Source organism: Chenopodium album, chromosome 4 (genome assembly GCF_948465745.1).
Source record: "Chenopodium album chromosome 4, dcCheAlbu1.1, whole genome shotgun sequence".
Taxonomy (NCBI): Eukaryota; Viridiplantae; Streptophyta; class Magnoliopsida; order Caryophyllales; family Amaranthaceae; genus Chenopodium; species Chenopodium album.
Window position 1 is genome coordinate 72,082,535 of NC_137837.1, and position 17,455 is coordinate 72,099,989.

The window sequence follows — 17,455 nt, forward strand, 5'->3', positions numbered from 1 at the left end:
CGCTGTTCTCTCTGCAGGATAATATTTATTATAAAAGTTCAAAGCAAGAGTTTCCCAGTCAGTAATACCAAGTGCAGTTCTATTCAAACCATTAAACCATAATTTTGCTTTGCCACATAAAGAAAAGGAAAAAAGAATCTCCCTGATTTGGTCCTGCGTAACCCCGGCTTGTCTAATGGTGATACAATATTGGCAGAAATCTGCGATGTGAAGATTAGGATCTTTACCCTTAGCTCCGCTGAACTGCTTCCTCTCTATCATAGTGATAAATTGGGGCTTGATCTCAAATTGAACTCCATCTAGAGCCGGAGTAGGAGTAAGGTGCGGGAAATCTGTGAGCTTCGGTTGCGAATAATCACTGAGTTTCTTCTGGGCTGTCATCTCTGATTTTGAATCTGAAGGAATATCTGTATCACCAGAATCAGTGGGAGGATCTCTTTGATCGTTGTCCTCCTCAGAACCCGCCAGAATTTGTGTATAGAGTCTCCTTTGCCTATGAAAAGAACGCTCGATCTCAGGATCAAAAGGGATGTCACTTGATCTAGAACACCTCGGCATAAACAAAGAACTAAAGATAAATATGAGATTTGCCTCAAAGAACTAATGTTCTCTGAGGCAAAAAGGGGGGATAATCTAGACTACAAAAATATAATTAGAAAATAAAAATAAAACCGTTTCCTCGGCAACGGCGCCAAATTTTGACAAGGTAAAGTCGTATCCCCTAATCAAAAATAATTACCTAATTCACTAACTAAAGTAGATAGGGAAGTAGGGTCGATCTCCACAGGGAAACAAGTCTTTTTAATTCTAATTAATTAATATAATCCAGATTATCTAAGTAACCAATATTTTAAATATGATTTCTATACAACGAAGGATGAGTTTAGGGAGAAAAGAATCAATAATAAGGAAACCTAGGGTCACAGGTTCACCAATAATTAATATTCCGGGATAGAACGAAGTAATTAATAATCAACAATGCATAGATAACATGATTAACAGGCTCTCGCAATTTATTAACCAACATAGATCTAACAGGCTCTCGCAATTTATTAGACCTAAGTTCCTATTAAAAATAGCCTTTAATATTAAATCAACATCTGCTCGATTCATCAATTCAATATTGCTAAACATTCACAATCAAATTACATCTGCTCGATTCATAATCTAATTGCAAAGAATTAAAACAATTCAATAGGAAATTATCATGCAATATCAACAATCAATAATAACAAACTATCCCTTCATATTAATTATGGATCCCCATAAACCCTAGAATTAAACTACTCACTAATAATCATAACTAATCCAATCAAATAAACAATTAAAAACATAAACAAGAAAATAATTAAAATAGCTGAAATTAAAGAGGGAAGAAATTGTACCAAAACAAATATGGAATTAATGAAGGAATTAAGAACAAGAGTTTAGAGAGAATTCTAGAGAGAGAAAAATACTAAGTAAAGAGAGAAAGTCTAAGAGAAAAGAAGGTCATTAATTAACCGTACAAAACGAATATATATCTCTCCTAAAACACGAATTAAACAAAGCTTAATCAGGTTCTAACAAAACACGCGCCCGATCGGGCGAAGGGGGCGCCCGATCGGGCCCGCCTTTTTTCCTATGCCCATCCTTCAGTGCTGCACCCGATCGAGCCTACGCTCACCCGATCGGGCGCGCCTTCATCTTGATAGCTGGCATGCGCGTAGCTCGCCCGATCGGGCGTATGCTTGCCCGATCGGGCCCGACTTCATCTTCAAGGTTTGGACTTCGATTAGGGCTAGATTTCTCGGCCCAATCCATATTTCCTCTCGGGTCTCGAATACGTGGTCCAATTACCTCGTGATCCAAATAACCGAGCCCTTAATCACCGGCTCGATGGCTCTAGCCGGCCTTGGGCTCTAAAAATGGTCGTGTTCCTCCAATGCTCGTAGTCGCTTCATAAAAATCCCGGGAAAATGCTCCAAAGGTGCAATTCCCTGCAAAACTTAACCAAAACTACGAAAACACTAGAAAACACATATTAGTAATAAAAGTGGCCCTAAAGGGCCAAAAACACTACTAATTATGACCAAGGGACGGGGGTAAAATACTATATAAAATAGACATATCACAGTCCAATGGCTGGACATTTGGATATGTCGCCTGACCTCCAAAGAGAGCCGACTGCATAAAGTGAGGAGGATACTGTCCGTAAGCCTAGGTAGGCACGTACGGTACAGCTCCAATCATATGAGGGCCAAAATGGACGGTATTACCGCCTGTCTGGCTCTCATGCAAGGAGGGCACACTCCCTGCAGAAATATTGTTGAAACTGTCTGGAAAGTTCGACGTTGAAGCCGACTCAGACAGCGATTGGTTTCTCTTCCGGTTGATGATTTCCCGGGCATCGAGAATTGATTTTTTGCTTCCCACCGGCTGCTGAGTCCGGCGGGTGTTGTTGTTGTTCCTCTTAGGAAGGAGAATTTTTTACCAATCAATGGTCCCAGCTGCCTTCTCCTTTGGATGAGGAGTGGGCTGCCGATCTCTAACTGACTTCCCCTTCTCTGGAGCAGTCTTCTTCGCCGACTAACCTTTACTTGGGCCAGCCCGGCTTTGGGTGATCAGCTCTTTAATTTCACCCTTGAAACTTGTCATGAATCTCATGAGTTCGTCTTGGGTGACAGGTGCTGATCCAGCGGCTGTTTGGGTTTCCCCTTCCGACTGCCCAGAGGGTCGGCTTTTACACGCCTGGGAGGCACCCCGCTCCAGAGTGTCTCTGGGCCGGATGCGCTTGGTTATGAGAGAGCCGTCATCGGCTGTAAAGGTTTCGACAAGAGGATCTTCATCCTCATGGTCTGTAAAGACTTCTAGGTCATCGCCCAGACGGTTAGGAGGTGGCACAGACTCTTGAACCATCTTCGAGGTACTCTCCCCACAGACGGCGCCAAATGTTTTGGGTGTTTTTTGTCCCTCGGGAGAGTTACGTCACGAATTCTGATCCAGCTGAGCTGTACCTGCAAAATAACGGAGACTCCGGGTGGTTGGAGCTCCGCCTCCGACGGTCAAGTTAGTAACTTGAAACGGAATAAAGAGAACGGAAATTTAGGTGGGTATCTGCTCGGATTCCAAGCTCAAGTCTTTCTCTGATGTAAGAGAATACAGGTGTAATAAATGATTGAATGTGTCCCCAAAATGGGGAATATCTCCCTATTTATAGGGTCATTGGAGAACGTGCACCTATCTAGGTCACTTGACCTAGATTTTAGTGGGTTGCGCCGTTTTACGGCGCTCCTAGGGATTTAGGCCCTTGAAGGCCGCCATTTTAGAGGCATATCTGGGGGCACCAAGTGTCAAGAGGATGTTGAGCCACATGGGCCATCCTGAACTCGACACGTGGCGTCCTCTCATTGGTCCACGTGTCTAGGGTATAAATACCCCAAACACATTCAATTAAGCCATGTTTTCGAAAAAAAACCATGTTCAAAATAAAAATAGAATAATAATGAAGTATGAAAATTAAAAAACCTAATAAAAAAAAGTACAATAATTAAAAATTAAAGATGGTTCAATTTAGAATTAGATAAAAAAATAATAATATAAAAATCTTTAAAATTAAAAAAAAAATTGTTTCTTATTATCTCTAACAAAAAAAATCTTTCATTTATTATTTATTCTACTAAAAATATTAATTATTATATTTCAAAGGTTATCATATCCATTTATAAAAATTTATCAACACTCTTATTTCGTAATTTTTATTAAAATTAAATGTATACAAAAAGGCTTATTCTAACATGAATTAGATATTTATTTTATTTTAAAATTCTAATGCCACATATATTAAAAAGCACAAATTAAATTATTTATAAATTAATGGGAAAATAATAGAGAAAAAAATATTAGAAAAGATAAATTTATTAAATCATTATTACCAGTATAACAAATCCAAAAAAAAAAATATTGGATAAGATAAATCTAAAAAATTATTTATTAATTAATTTGTGATAGGATATTAAATGTTTTTATTAATAGTCTAATTAAGGATATACTGAATATTTTTTTTTATTTATGTATTGAAAATCCGTGTACCGCATGATCTTTCATCTAGTTTTTTTTTTTATTAAAGGTCAAAATGGTGCATAAATATGTACTCCATAGGGTTTATAAAATTTTGACATTGTGAATCAACTATAGGTGATAAAAAATTCAGGTTGGACCTTAACACAATATATCGTGTTCAAACCTGTAAAACCCGCCCTATTTTCGTGTCGATGTTGATCACCTCTAACAAACTCCCAATTAAGTTTAACCAGCCAACGCTTGAGAGTTGAGGGTAGAGTTTAGGGAATCCCCCTTCACCCAAGCATTTTGTAGATACTGAGACTCAAAAATGTGACCTTAAAGTCACAAGGTGAGTTCCTCACCAACTCTGCCAAGCTTTGCTAGTTAAATAGATCAAAATTATAAAAAGTTAAATTTATAAAAAATTAGAAAGTTAAAGATATATTCCCTCCGTTTTTAAATACTTGCTCCACTTTTCTTTTCCGGCCGTTTTTAAATATTTGCTCCATTTTCTTATTTGGAAAGCTTTTATAATATTTAATTAATTTCTCTCACCAACTGGACCCAATAATATTAATTTCATATTCTCTCTTTCAATTCTCTTCACTACTTTTGATTTTTTTACATTTTGTTATTCTTTAACCAACCACACTACTTCCATATTTTATTATTTTCTCTAATTTCTCCTAACACTTTGTGCTTGGAGAAATGGAGCAAGTATTTAAAAATGGAGGGAATATATTTTAAATAAGTTAATTGATGTTAATACGTATCACGAATGGAGTAATACTAGTATAAGATGAGGTTTGGATCTCAGGGGTTACTTACTCGGTCAGGAGTTACTCAGTCAATCAAGGTTACTTGGTTAGGGATTATTTGGTCAGGAGTTATTTAGTCAGTCAGGGGTTACTCGTATGGTGGCTAGCCACTATAAAAGTTGATGAATATTGAATGTAAATAGTAAATCAATTCCATAAATCAAGGAATATAAATAACAAATCAATCCTTGATTCAAGGAATAATAAATAACAAATCAATTCCTTAAATCAAGAAGTAAATTGATCTAATATATGTTTTTCATTTTGATCGGGCGGGTGTATGATCACTATGATAAAATAATGAAATGAATACATTAACAATCCAAACAAGTATCTACAGAATACATACACGAATGGAGGAGAGATTATTATATATTCCCGGGTGTAACATACACCCAAGTACCCAACTAATTCAAAATTAGTTTACTGTTCATTTGATGATTAAATGAAAAATAATCATCAAAATAAGAACAAAATACTTGGTGTACGGTGCACCTTAGTATATACTCCCTCCATTTTTAAATACTTACTACACTTTCCATTTGCGGCCGTTTTTAAATACTTTCTCCATTTCCTTTTTTAGAAAACTCTTATAGTATTTAATTAATTTCTCTCACATATTGGACCCAACATGTATTTTCTCTCCTCCAATTCTTTCCACTACTTTTGCCTTTTACATTTTTTAATTCTTCCACCAACCCCACTATCTTCCTATTCTATTTCTCCAATTTCTCCAAAAACTCCGTGCATGAAAAAATAGAGCAAGTATTTAAAAACGAAGGGAGTATAACAAATTCCACGAATGGGAGTAGAGGTGGTTATTGGATAGGGTAGCCCAATGATAATAGGGTCAGGGCCAAGCTTATAGGGCTTTTAATGGACAGGGCTATTAATGGACAGGGCCCTTATTTGGTAGGGTCAATATAGGGCCAACATGTTTTTCCAATTTAGTTGATAAAGAAAATACATAATGTAAATATATAGATTAATATGTATTCATATGTATTTAATAATGGCTTTGTCCAATATTTATTTTAATTGATATTTTGTAGGCCCGCCTATTATCGAGCCGCGATCCACATTGGCCCGACCCCATATTGACCCTATAAAATGTGACCCTCTTTGACCCTGACCCGCAACCGACCCGCACCAATAACCAGGTCTAAATGGGAGTAATCCGTATTCTTTAAAGAATTTAAACCATGATATACTACTAGTCTACTACGGATATGTAAGTATGTGGCAAATTTAACCCGTTTGCATGTGACAACGTTCTGGAAATCCGTCATTGACAGCATCACTCCTCTAATATCCTAACTAATTGCACAGAGATCAACGGGCCATTCATTCATTCATCATTCATTAATTATTAACCAACAATTTGATCCATTTTTTTCAATTAAATTAATCTAATTGTAAGTATTATGCACAAATCAAAGGATCTTTCTATAACCTGTCGGGAGATCCATATGGTTGGGTAGTTTCCTGTTGATCCCAACGAGAAGAGAGAGAACACACAAAATTTTATTAAATTCTCTGCATCTTCTATCAACTGAATCTAAACTCTTTCACATTTTCTGGGTTTATTTTATTCTTTATTTTCTTGTATTTTAATCACATTGTCCTATGAATTAAGTGATTCATTGTTCAAGAACATTGATATTGTAATTCATTTATTGGGGTTTTGATTGAAGTTTCTGCCACATTTTTGGTAGTTTTTTGCTGCATTGAAGGAGAAGGCAAAGGAAAATAGGAAGTGGGTTTGATAGATTTCTGGGTTAATTTTTCTGGGTAATTTATAAATTTTCTGGGTTTTCTAGGAATTTTCTTTGTGGTGGAATTTAAGCTAAAAAAATTTCAATTTTCTGTGAAGTTTTCTGGGTTTTCAAGGGCTTTTGTTTTGGTTGATAGAGAACTAAAAATTTCCCACATTTTTTGGGTAATTTTTAATTTGCACCACAAAGCTGTCCATTTCATGAATGAATAGTTGTGTGAAATTATATGTCTACTAAGAAGGAAGAAAAGGTGACATTTGTTTTAAGTGGAAGGGTCCTAATGTTTTGTGTCATGGGTCTTGGAAAATAACATGTTACCTAGCTATATTGGTACTGTTATGGTGATATTGGTCTGAAACTGTTTCGAGAACTCGAAATAACTGCCATTTTTGTAGGATTGTAAGGTCTTAGAAATGGAGGATAAGAATGAAGAAATGCGCTCTTTGGCTTTAACTCCAACATGGTCTGTTGCATCTGTTTTGACATTCTTTGTTGCAATTTCTTTGCTGGTTGAAAGATCAATTCACTGGTTGAGTAATGTGAGTTTTCATTCAATTGTCTAATTTTATTGAATTTTTAGATTTTTGGGCAACTTCTGTTATTAATTTCCTGTTTATGTTTAAGTGTTGGTACCAAAAACAAGTTGGTTTGAATCTGGTTATTTGTAATTGTAACTAGTCTTGAGTTGTTTTTGCTGTCAACTGATTACATGTTTGCTGACCTGAGAATCTATTTGTTTAGTAGTCAAAAATCACTTTTTTGAAGGAATATCCAATTTGTATCAACAAAAAGAGGATGTTTTCATAATCTTTTGTAACTAACCGCTGCAATTTTCACCTGTTAATGTTCTTATATTACAGTGGCTTGATAAAACGCGTCGAAAGCCGTTGCTTCAAACTGTGGAGAAAATGAAAGAAGGTACTTATACTAATGAATGTTGGTGCTTTATTGAAGAGTTAATATTTGGGTGATGAATGTCTGAAAGGCAATGCTACAGAACTTTAGATGCTCTTTGTATAGCTTTGGGCTTATCTCAAAACTTATTAATTTTATCTGTGTATGCAGAGTTGATGCTCCTTGGCTTTATATCTCTTCTTCTAACAGCAACTTCAAGCACTATATCCAGCTTTTGTATATCTTCAAAGTTTTTTGGTGGTGTATTTTCCCCGTGCTCTGAATCTGAAGTCCATGAAGCTTCTGAAGAGGATTTATCCGAAGGACGTAAACTTTGGACATCATCTCCTCAAAATTTCAGGAGATTGATGAGTGTCCTTCATCAAAATAAATGTCCTGAGGCATGTGTTTTCTTAATTCTTATGTTTATTTTTATTTTAAAAGTTAATAGAGTTGTCAGTTCACTAGAGCATCTTTCATAAATGATGCTCCTTATGGCTTTTGAGTCATTGACTTCACTGTTTCCAGTTTGAATAATTGGGTTTTGAAATTTATCTGCTTATTTTGCGTATAGGGTAAAGAACCATTTGTATCATATGAAGGCCTCGAGCAGTTGCACCGATTTATCTTCATCATGGCAGTGACACATGTATCTTATAGCTGTTTAACAATGCTGCTTGCAATTGTGAAGGTTAGAGTCATTGTGGCTTGCTTACAGCTCATCTTAGTTTGGAACTAAACAGAGTATATGCACCTAATAGACATTATGATTATCAATGTCAGTCATTTTAGTTTGCCCTTTCAAAATAAGGATTGTTTCCCGGGAAGTGCTTGGTAACTTTTTCATTCTCATCCTACTGTAATTTAGTGTAGTTAAGGCATTTGGAATTGGGTCACTTTATAATTTTCTAGGATTAAAGGCGAGGTTGCCTTATCCAGCTCTTCCCAGAGGATTATTGCATGTATAACAGACTCTGTTCTGCTGAGTGCTGAGACATATGTCTAATCTGTTAACTGTCAATTTACTTGCTTTTTAGTGGGAACCAATCACTTGATTTACATTATCTTTAAGCTAAGACACAAGTTAGCTAAAGCTAGCCTCCTCTAATATTGACTCCTCCCCTTCTTTTCTTGCTGAATGTTTATTACCAGATACATAGTTGGAGAAAATGGGAGGACCAAGCTCAGTTGGATCGGCATGATGCACTCACAGGCAAGTTGTCTAGTTTCAGCTGCAATAATTACTATCTGATGGAAGTTTAATTAAATGTAAACTTATGTTAGTATATGTAGGCAGCGTGATGGACGTGTCAGAAATTAGCTTTGGTGATATTCGTACCCTATTGTCAAATGGTTAAGCCATCCCAGATCCTATTGAGGTCAAACTAATACTTTTAAATGTATACCCATCTGATACCCCCCAATAGACGACTCACTTAAATTCCTCACGATAAGAGTAGCATTTAGCGTAAAAAGTTCTATGGGAGGAATATAGATGTATAGGTTGCAAATATGCAGGCAGCTTGCCATTCCAAAACCTGTTTCTTTATTTGTCATAATTCTCTGTAAATGAAAAGGAATAAGTACGGAGTTGTAGGAGATGATATTGGACATTTAAAAATGAATAGATGTGAAAGCTACATGAGCCTTTTTCGTCAGTGAATAGATCCCTGATAGAATCTTGTAATAGCTGAATAGCATTTTTTCCCATTGTAGCTTGTTCCTTGCAACATCAATCTATGGGTGTATCCTATCTTTAGCAAGATCAAATTTTTGATAGATCTGGGCCTCGTTGCGACTGATTAAGCTGTAAGGCCATTCAGTGTACAGATTTCCTTCGTAGGCTTTCTAAGACGCCAGAAGAGAAGAGGCATATATATCAACTGTAGTGAAATTGATATATATACCTAGCTAATAGGAAATTCCTCCTAGTTGTAATCATTTGTCACCATCTGTAGTGCTGAAAGTTTTTTTTTTTTTTTTTTTTACAGTCCTCCTGGAACAAGTTTCTTTTCTGTGTCTTAGGCTTTCCTACTCTCAAAATACCAAAAAAGACACATTGAAACTGAATCATACCTCCTCTTTAATTATTTCCACTATTGGGATTTCACGCATTCTAGTGCGCCCTAATATAATCATTTATATCTTCAATTTATTTTAAAGTAACAATTTTAGAATTTTGATAGATGAAAGTATACTTCGAGATGAATTTACCACACCAGTTTATATTTTCCCTTACGTAAAAATCACAATAGATCATCTCTTGGTATTGTGTGGATAGTGTAAAAATTTGATTGTTTCAATGATTAAAGAACAAAGAAAATATTTCTATTGCTTTGATATTATGAAAGTATACTTCGAGACGATTCACCTCACTTGACTGTATTTTTCCTTACATAAAAATAGCAATAGATCATCACATGGCAGTGTGAGTAGTGTAAAAATTTAATTGTTACAATGATTAAAAAACAAAGAAAATATATCTTATTGCAGTACTGGCAGAGTTGATTCATGATAAGGTTGTGAGCTATGCACCTTTTCCATTTGCACTAGTATATCTCTATGTGCTGACTAAAAATCTACTTCTTTAGCTTTCTTAATAATTGGTACATATTAAAAATTGGATGCACTGGAGCTGATATGGTCTATAAGGACAAACATTTAAAAAAATCGGACAATAAAATATTGTACGTATGCTATAAAGTTACTTTAAATGATCAAAAGTTACCGTGTAATGAATGAAAGTAAAAGTTACCCAAAAAAGTCTAAAATTCAATAAAAGTTGGCTCAATATTACTGTACATCGGATGTATACAAAAGTTTTTGATATTGAATTCCCAAATGCTGAAACACAAACATAAGATTATATATATGTACTGATATTGGTATGGCATAGCTTGCTGAAATGATGACATAATCACATAACAGTCAGCTTATTTTTCAACAGAGATCACCAGGGAGTTGGTTATGCGAAGGCAATCAAGCTTTGTCAAATTTCAAGCGTCAAATATTTTGACCAAGAGCAATTTCTGGATTTGGGTGGTAAGCATGAATGTTGTGCTTGTTTTTCTGTTTATGTGACTACTTCACTCTTTTATGTAGATTTCAATCTGAAATGTCTTCTTTGTGGATAAATTAATATGTAAGGCTTCGTACATCTTGACATTGCTCTCAGCAAGATACACTTTGTCCTGTACATAATGTTTGGTGTTGTTTCTTAACTTTCTCAACTTGATAGTTCTTGTACTCAGTGAGGTCTCAACAGTCTCAAGGCTTTCATAACAAGAAAAGAAAAGGAAAAGTCTTATGCCTTCGCTTAGTTGTGTGTATGTAAATAGAAACATGGATTCATTATAGTCACGACCACCATATTCTCCACTTAGTCCCTATTGGGAAAGTTTTCAATAGGCCTCGCTTGGCTTTGGTGTATTTTCACAGTGGTATAAGCTTACATTTGGCATCATATGTTCTAGGTTCCCTGAAGCTCAGTCAATTTTACCAGTCTACCCAATTATATTAGATTTCATTTTCTGATCTTAGAAAGTGACAGGTTGATTTTTTTTGGATGTATGAGCATTATAGGGATACTAATTAGTCCAAAATTGGGTTATAAATCAATAAATATCAGCACCACATATTTTAATGTCTGAAAAGTAGTCTACTAGGATAGAGGGTAACTTGTGATTGTGAAAATACTCTTGAATACAAAGAATTAAAGCATGGAATTCTATATGAGCTTTTCAACCTTTTCCAATTACATTGAGAAGTGTATCTAGAGTCAGTAACTGTATAAATGTGTACAGTGTGCTATTAATTATGTCCCAGTTACTGTTGTCATAGGGTAAAGTATAGTATGGAGGACTTGAGATATTTGAAGTGATGTAAATTGCAAGTCTCAGTTCATCACTTTGGAATTGTCTGTAATGATGTGCTTCTTTTCTACTGGAGATGGGCCAATTTGCTTGCAGTGTCGAGATATATATGCTCTATGTTAAAACAGTGGGGTCATTGTTAAGAGAACAAGATGTGGCCCAATTAGTTAAATTGCTGCCACCATTTGAATACATGGGTCTGTGCATTGAATTTAATTCAAGCTTATTGTTTGGACATAGTAAGGGTGTCTTTCAACTTATCTTAACTTATTACTTGATTAGACCTTTATTGAACTTAATCATATTTATTAGCTTTTGACTGAATTAATTATTAGTTTATCATCCATCATCATTTGAACAGCAACAAACAAAAATTATTTAATCAAATTAAATACATTGTAAAGCTTTAATGTATTTGAGGGGAAAAAGAAAAATTAAGAAAATTAAAATCAGAATTTTAATCTTACGTCCTTGAATCTCAAGATTGAAAGTTAATCAGTATCAGCTGTTTGGAATGACTTATGGGCAGAATTCACAATTTCTTTTGTTAGTTGTCCATTCAATTAAATTTAAATAAGTCATTCATTCCTATAACGTTGCAAGTAAAACATTTTAATAACTAGTTAGATGTAGGCTTGAGGAGCTAAGTTAACAATATGTTCTTACATTTGTTTCCATATCTCAACTTATATACAGGTATCTAAACATACATGTCGTTTATCATATAAAAAGCACATTATTAGTCATTATTTTAGGCCAGTTTTTCTTTATTTTTATTTTGTTGCCATAAGATTAAAAATGCTGGTAGAGGCTTAGATAATGCTTTATTTTCCCGACATACTTTATTCTAATTTGATGATTTATTATTTGTGTTTTTACTTTATCTTATTTTATACAAAATATAGCTTTTTTACTTTTATTTTTTTAAAGGGGTGGGTGGATATTGCATCAACATGTCTGCTGATTTTATGTTCTTCAGCAAGCAAGAATTTGTTAATTTGAAACTCCTTGGATGAATTTTCTTGGAGAAGGTTTAGTTAAACTTTAGACTGTTAATGTTAGACTCAATTATTGGTTGTATCAAATCTTCTAAACTGACTTCTTAATTGTATGTCAGACATGTTTCTTCAGGCAATTTGGACATTCAGTGGTTCGTGCTGATTATCTTACTCTACGCAAGGGATTCATTATGGTACTTGAATAACTATTTTGAAAATTTGTGTCTTTCTATTATTTTACTGAAATGGCATGCTATTAGAAATCTGCTTGGAGCCAATTAGACAATTAAAGATGGATTGTTGTATGGTTGAGAGCTAAAGATGGTGCAATTTATGGCTTGTTTTAAAGTACACTTGCCGTAAATTCAAATTTTTTCTCTTGTCATCAATAACTAATCCTGCTATGCATTTCTTTTGGGCCCACCAATGAAAATTTAATGTGCATGCCCAGCACTTCTCGAGCTTCGATGAAATTTATTGGTGCTTTTGTTGTTATTAGGACAGGTTTTCCTGCCAAAGCAATAGCTAATTTCAATGTCGAAATTTTCTTCTTGTGATCTAGTTTTCAAATATTTAACTTCTTTTCAAATATTTTAACCTCGTTTTTATGCTTGACAGAACCATAAACTTAGTAGAAGATATGATTTTCACAGCTATATGGTTCAATCTATGGAAGAAGAGTTTCAAAGAATTGTTGGTGTGAGGTGAGCTAGAAGATGTTCAACCGTCGTACATCGTATTTCCTGCTTTTTTTTTTTTTTTTTTTTTAGTTTTTAATTTTATTTCAATTCTTTGGATATGTATATGAAACTTATATGGAATTGCGTAGACAATATGAGGAGAGTTTCATCAACTCAACTTGTGAAGTAATGCCATTTTGCATTTTCTGTTGCCTTTATCTTAATATTTTTTAATCACAATTTTATTAGACAATAATTTATCCTCAATATTCTGAAGCACTGCTCTATCTTTTGCAGTGGTCCACTTTGGGGATTTGTAGTTGCTTTTATGCTGTTTAACATAAGAGGTGAGGATGTTTAATGCATTTAAGGTGAATGTTCTTTAATGTGTACCATTGGGGAAAAATTGTTGTAGATTGTAAACGTTTTAACTCCTTGTTTTAAAGATCTTCAAGCATTGGTATACTCTATTATTTTACTGATTACGCCTGTGTATAATTAGATAAACCAATATTTCTTTTACCTTGTTGAACTAAATTGCAGCACCTTTGTGCCATAGAATTATAGCACGAGTGCCTTCCTTTTAGATGGGGTTGACGTCGTTTGAGGAACTATACTAATTGGTTTTCCTTGTTATTCCCAGGATCAAACCTTTACTTTTGGATAGCCATATTACCTATAGCAGTAAGTCTGATTTCATTTGTATGTTTAGGTTTTTGCTTTCAATGCATTATTTAATTGTAGAGCTGTAGATGTAATGGATGCTCCTGCATCAATACCTTGAAAGTTGCCGTGGCATGTATCAGATCTGTTTTCATGATCTGGACATACTTCTGACTATTGAATAGAGTCTTGACTTTTTGTTTCACTCCCTTCCAGCCCCCAAAAATGAAGTGCATCTCATGTTTACTATATTTGCTTATTTTTTTTCCTTTCCTTTTTTTTTTCACCTTGTGGCAAGTGGCAACCACAAAAAGAAGAATAGATCTTACCCAAAGCAGGGTATAGGGAGGTCCAAATGTATGCAACCTTATGGATGATTTGCATACACTGATGGAGTGACTAAAACTAATATGTGGCAACATTGAATAAAATTATTTAAATTGTTGTCAAGGGAAAAGGCAAAAGACCTCCTATTCTGGTATCCTTTATTGATTGCTTTGCTTATTTTTCATGGATAACTTGGTATTTGCGTTGAAAATGCAGCTCGTCCTTTTGGTGGGTACTAAGCTTCAACATGTTATAGCAACCTTAACACTAGAGAGTGCTGGACTATCGGGGTTCTTTACAGGAACAAAGTTAAAGCCTCGTGATGATCTCTTCTGGTTTAAGAAGCCAGAATTGTTGCTATCCTTGATTCACTTTATACTTTTCCAGGTAGGAAAACTTATATGCCAGTTACCTTCTGTTTATTTTGTTTGAGTTAGTTATACACTCTGTTGTGTAGCCTCTTATTATTTCTTCATTGTGCATTTTTGCAGAATTCCTTTGAGCTTGCTTCTTTTTTCTGGTTTTGGGTACTTCCTTTTCTCAACTTATGTTTATTTTATAGTGTTGTCAAAGATTGTTGCCTTATGATGATAGAGAATGAAAGACATTTCTTTTGAAAGTAATTTTTTCTCCTTCCTCAAATTGCATCCCAATGTGAATGTGATTTTAGGATATCTATATGAAATACTACGCAGATGTTTCACTGTTTATTTTATTTGGTTTTGAGCTTAAAGGAGAAGCATAAGTTTTTTTGTTAATTTTCTTATGGTATTTCACTGATGATATGATTATCCATTTCTCTGATGATATGATTATCCATTTCTCTGATGATATGATTATCCATTTTACAGTGGCAGTTTGGATATGATTCTTGCTTTATAAGTAACCATCTTCTGGTCTATTTGCGGCTTTTACTGGGGTATGTTTAGCTATTTACCTTAGCTGTGATGACACATATTAGCTATTAGAGAATAAATTGGTGTTGCATTGCTATCTTATTACAGGTTCTCTGGGCAGTTCCTCTGTAGCTACAGCACTTTGCCACTCTATGCACTGGTTACTCAGGTTAATATTGTCTTTTTTTTCTTTAATTTTTAATTTTTTTTTTATTGTTTATTTTTTGTTGGTAATTCTTCAACTGTGATGTAACTAATCAACAAGAAAAGGAGAGACTGAGATAGAGAGATTTTCTTTGATACTTGAATGTTATATTTATGCTTATGACTTTTATTATTATAACCTATCAACATATCAAATGCAATATTGAATATTGCTCTGATGTTGAGTCTTGCGGGACCCTTAAAATTTTTGGTTCTTATGGAAGTAGTGATTGAATATTTTTAACAACATTGCTGATAAATATGGAAATCAGCTACTACTGTGTGATTAGTTTTCTCATATGTAGCTCTCTGTTTACCCATCTTCCTTATGTTTTTTGAGGTATCTTTCCTTTAAAACTATAACTAAAATATACTTCCTCATGGTGACTTGACTTTGGCTACTCCCCTTACCCCAGCAACATGTATCATATACTTTAGGTTCGCATGTTTCCATTATCCTCTACTATTTTTCTTTACTTTGTGCTTCATTTTGGCTTGTCTTAGATGGGAACAAATTACAAGGCAGCATTAATTCCTCATAGAATTAGGGAGACTCTTCATGGTTGGAAGAAGTCTGCGGCCAAGAGAAAGAAGAGGCTCGGTATGTACGGTGATGATTCAACCGTACATACAGATGCAAGCACGGTAATTTCATTAGATGAAGATGACAGTCACATGCTTGATATCCGTGTTTCTGGGGCTGCTGCACAATCTGAAATTGAGCTACAATCACCTTCTACAACAGATGCAAGTCCACCAGTTACCAACGAAAGTTCCAGTCGTGTTGGTACTCCTCTCCTCAGACCATCTGCCTCTATATCGGCAAGAATACCAAGTTCTCAGCAAATTGACGTTCAACGGTGTTCCTCAATGCCAAATAGAAGAACTGATCAGTAGTTTTCTGATAGAATCATAGTATTATGACATAACAGGAGTTTGTAGAGAATCTTCCCGTTTATAGGTTTTCACACGATTTATACAACAAATAAATCAATAGGTTATAGGCTTACTGTATTGGATTCGGATCCTCTCCAGAAAGTGGACCGTCTAGTTACTGGTGAATAAGAGAAGAGGTGAGGGGTGGAGGGTTTGACAATACAATATTTTTTTTATATATATACATGTATATTTTTTTTAATTTTTCCTCTCTCTTAGCTAGTAACTAAAAGGTCCATTATTCGGAGAGAATCCTGCCTAGATTGTACTGTTGTAACATGATATTTTCAAAGTGCTAATTGATGGATGTGATTATACAGAAACAATTTTTTTTTTTCTTATCCTTTCTACAAGTAATCTTCTTTTATTTCAGTTATTGCTCTGTGTCAATTAAGAGAATTGATTCAAAGTAACAGAAAAGAGTTTGTCAGATATATGCAGTTTATTACCAGCGTTGCACACTAATGCAAGTTTATTATCAGAGTTGCACTTCAAATGGGCTTTAACATTGTAATACCATTGCTATGAGATCATTTATCACCAGGATTATTAGGCTCATTAACTACCCCAACATGTCCTGGATGATGAACATTCTTCTGTGGATGAAGCATGTGTGTCGGATTCATCGGTTTCAGGCCTTGAGCAGCACTCCCTTTGATGATATTCAGATAAAATGGAGGGGGAGACTGTGTATCACATGTGTAACAAAAATCCCCAAATTGACAACATTTGACATTTGCACCGTAGCAAGGTCCACAGTTACCATCAATCGAACAACATCCTTCTTGATTTGGATCATGGCGGGGAATGTAGGAAGCTAGAGATACCCTGTGAGCTAATGAAAGGGTTATCCATGGTGAGAGTAAAAGAGAGAAGAAACACAAGTAAAGGGTGTGTATTGGTTTTATAGCCATTGTTTTTAGGCTTGCTTTGTGCTATTATCGAGTAGGCCTTTGCTTGTGTGCTGGTTTTATAATTATTCATGGAGCATGCATTGTAGATTTGTAGTGTGATGCTGGTTGTGTAAATTCTTCCCGTCATTCTGTACTAAAAAATCATGCTACTTGTGTGAGTAGAAATTTTGTGTTTGTTAGGTTTCAAAAACTAACAACTTAGCGTATGCAAAAGAAATTTAGGGCAATAGTATACGGTGATGGTTTTGTATGTAGAAATTGAAGGTGAAAAAGGAAGTGCAATTCATGTAAAGACAATGTAAATTCATGTAAAACACAATGTAACTTATACATTTAAGTTAGATCAAGCATGAACTAAATTAAATAAGAAAAAAAAAATCAAGTTACAAATAGTATGTTAAAAAAAATCACGGATGGAAAACTATCAACTCGTG

The 17,455-nt window shown here is 34.8% G+C and overlaps 1 protein-coding gene across 1 annotated transcript; it reads left to right on the plus strand.

Annotated features, from left to right (window-relative positions):
• The first annotated feature begins 6,144 nt into the window (after positions 1-6,144).
• On the plus strand, positions 6,145-16,600 carry LOC145627216 (MLO-like protein 11). The gene is made up of 15 exons (XM_081679610.1): positions 6,145-7,176; positions 7,498-7,555; positions 7,703-7,932; positions 8,106-8,222; positions 8,684-8,744; positions 10,479-10,573; positions 12,521-12,595; positions 13,020-13,105; positions 13,379-13,428; positions 13,725-13,765; positions 14,288-14,458; positions 14,563-14,598; positions 14,923-14,990; positions 15,076-15,136; positions 15,676-16,600. Exons 1-15 carry the CDS (start codon positions 7,051-7,053, stop codon positions 16,066-16,068), a joined length of 1,668 nt encoding a protein of 555 aa, XP_081535736.1. The 5' UTR covers positions 6,145-7,050; the 3' UTR covers positions 16,069-16,600.
• The last annotated feature ends 855 nt before the right edge of the window (positions 16,601-17,455 follow it).

Bases quoted from the DNA above. Each gene is read 5' to 3' on its own strand.
- LOC145627216 (XM_081679610.1), top strand. From the start codon at position 7,051: ATGGAGGATAAGAATGAAGAAATGCGCTCTTTGGCTTTAACTCCAACA. The intron at 10,574-12,520 runs GTAAGCATGAAT...ATTGTATGTCAG, and splicing joins GCAATTTCTGGATTTGGGTG to ACATGTTTCTTCAGGCAATT. The intron at 14,991-15,075 runs GTATGTTTAGCT...ATCTTATTACAG, and splicing joins TATTTGCGGCTTTTACTGGG to GTTCTCTGGGCAGTTCCTCT.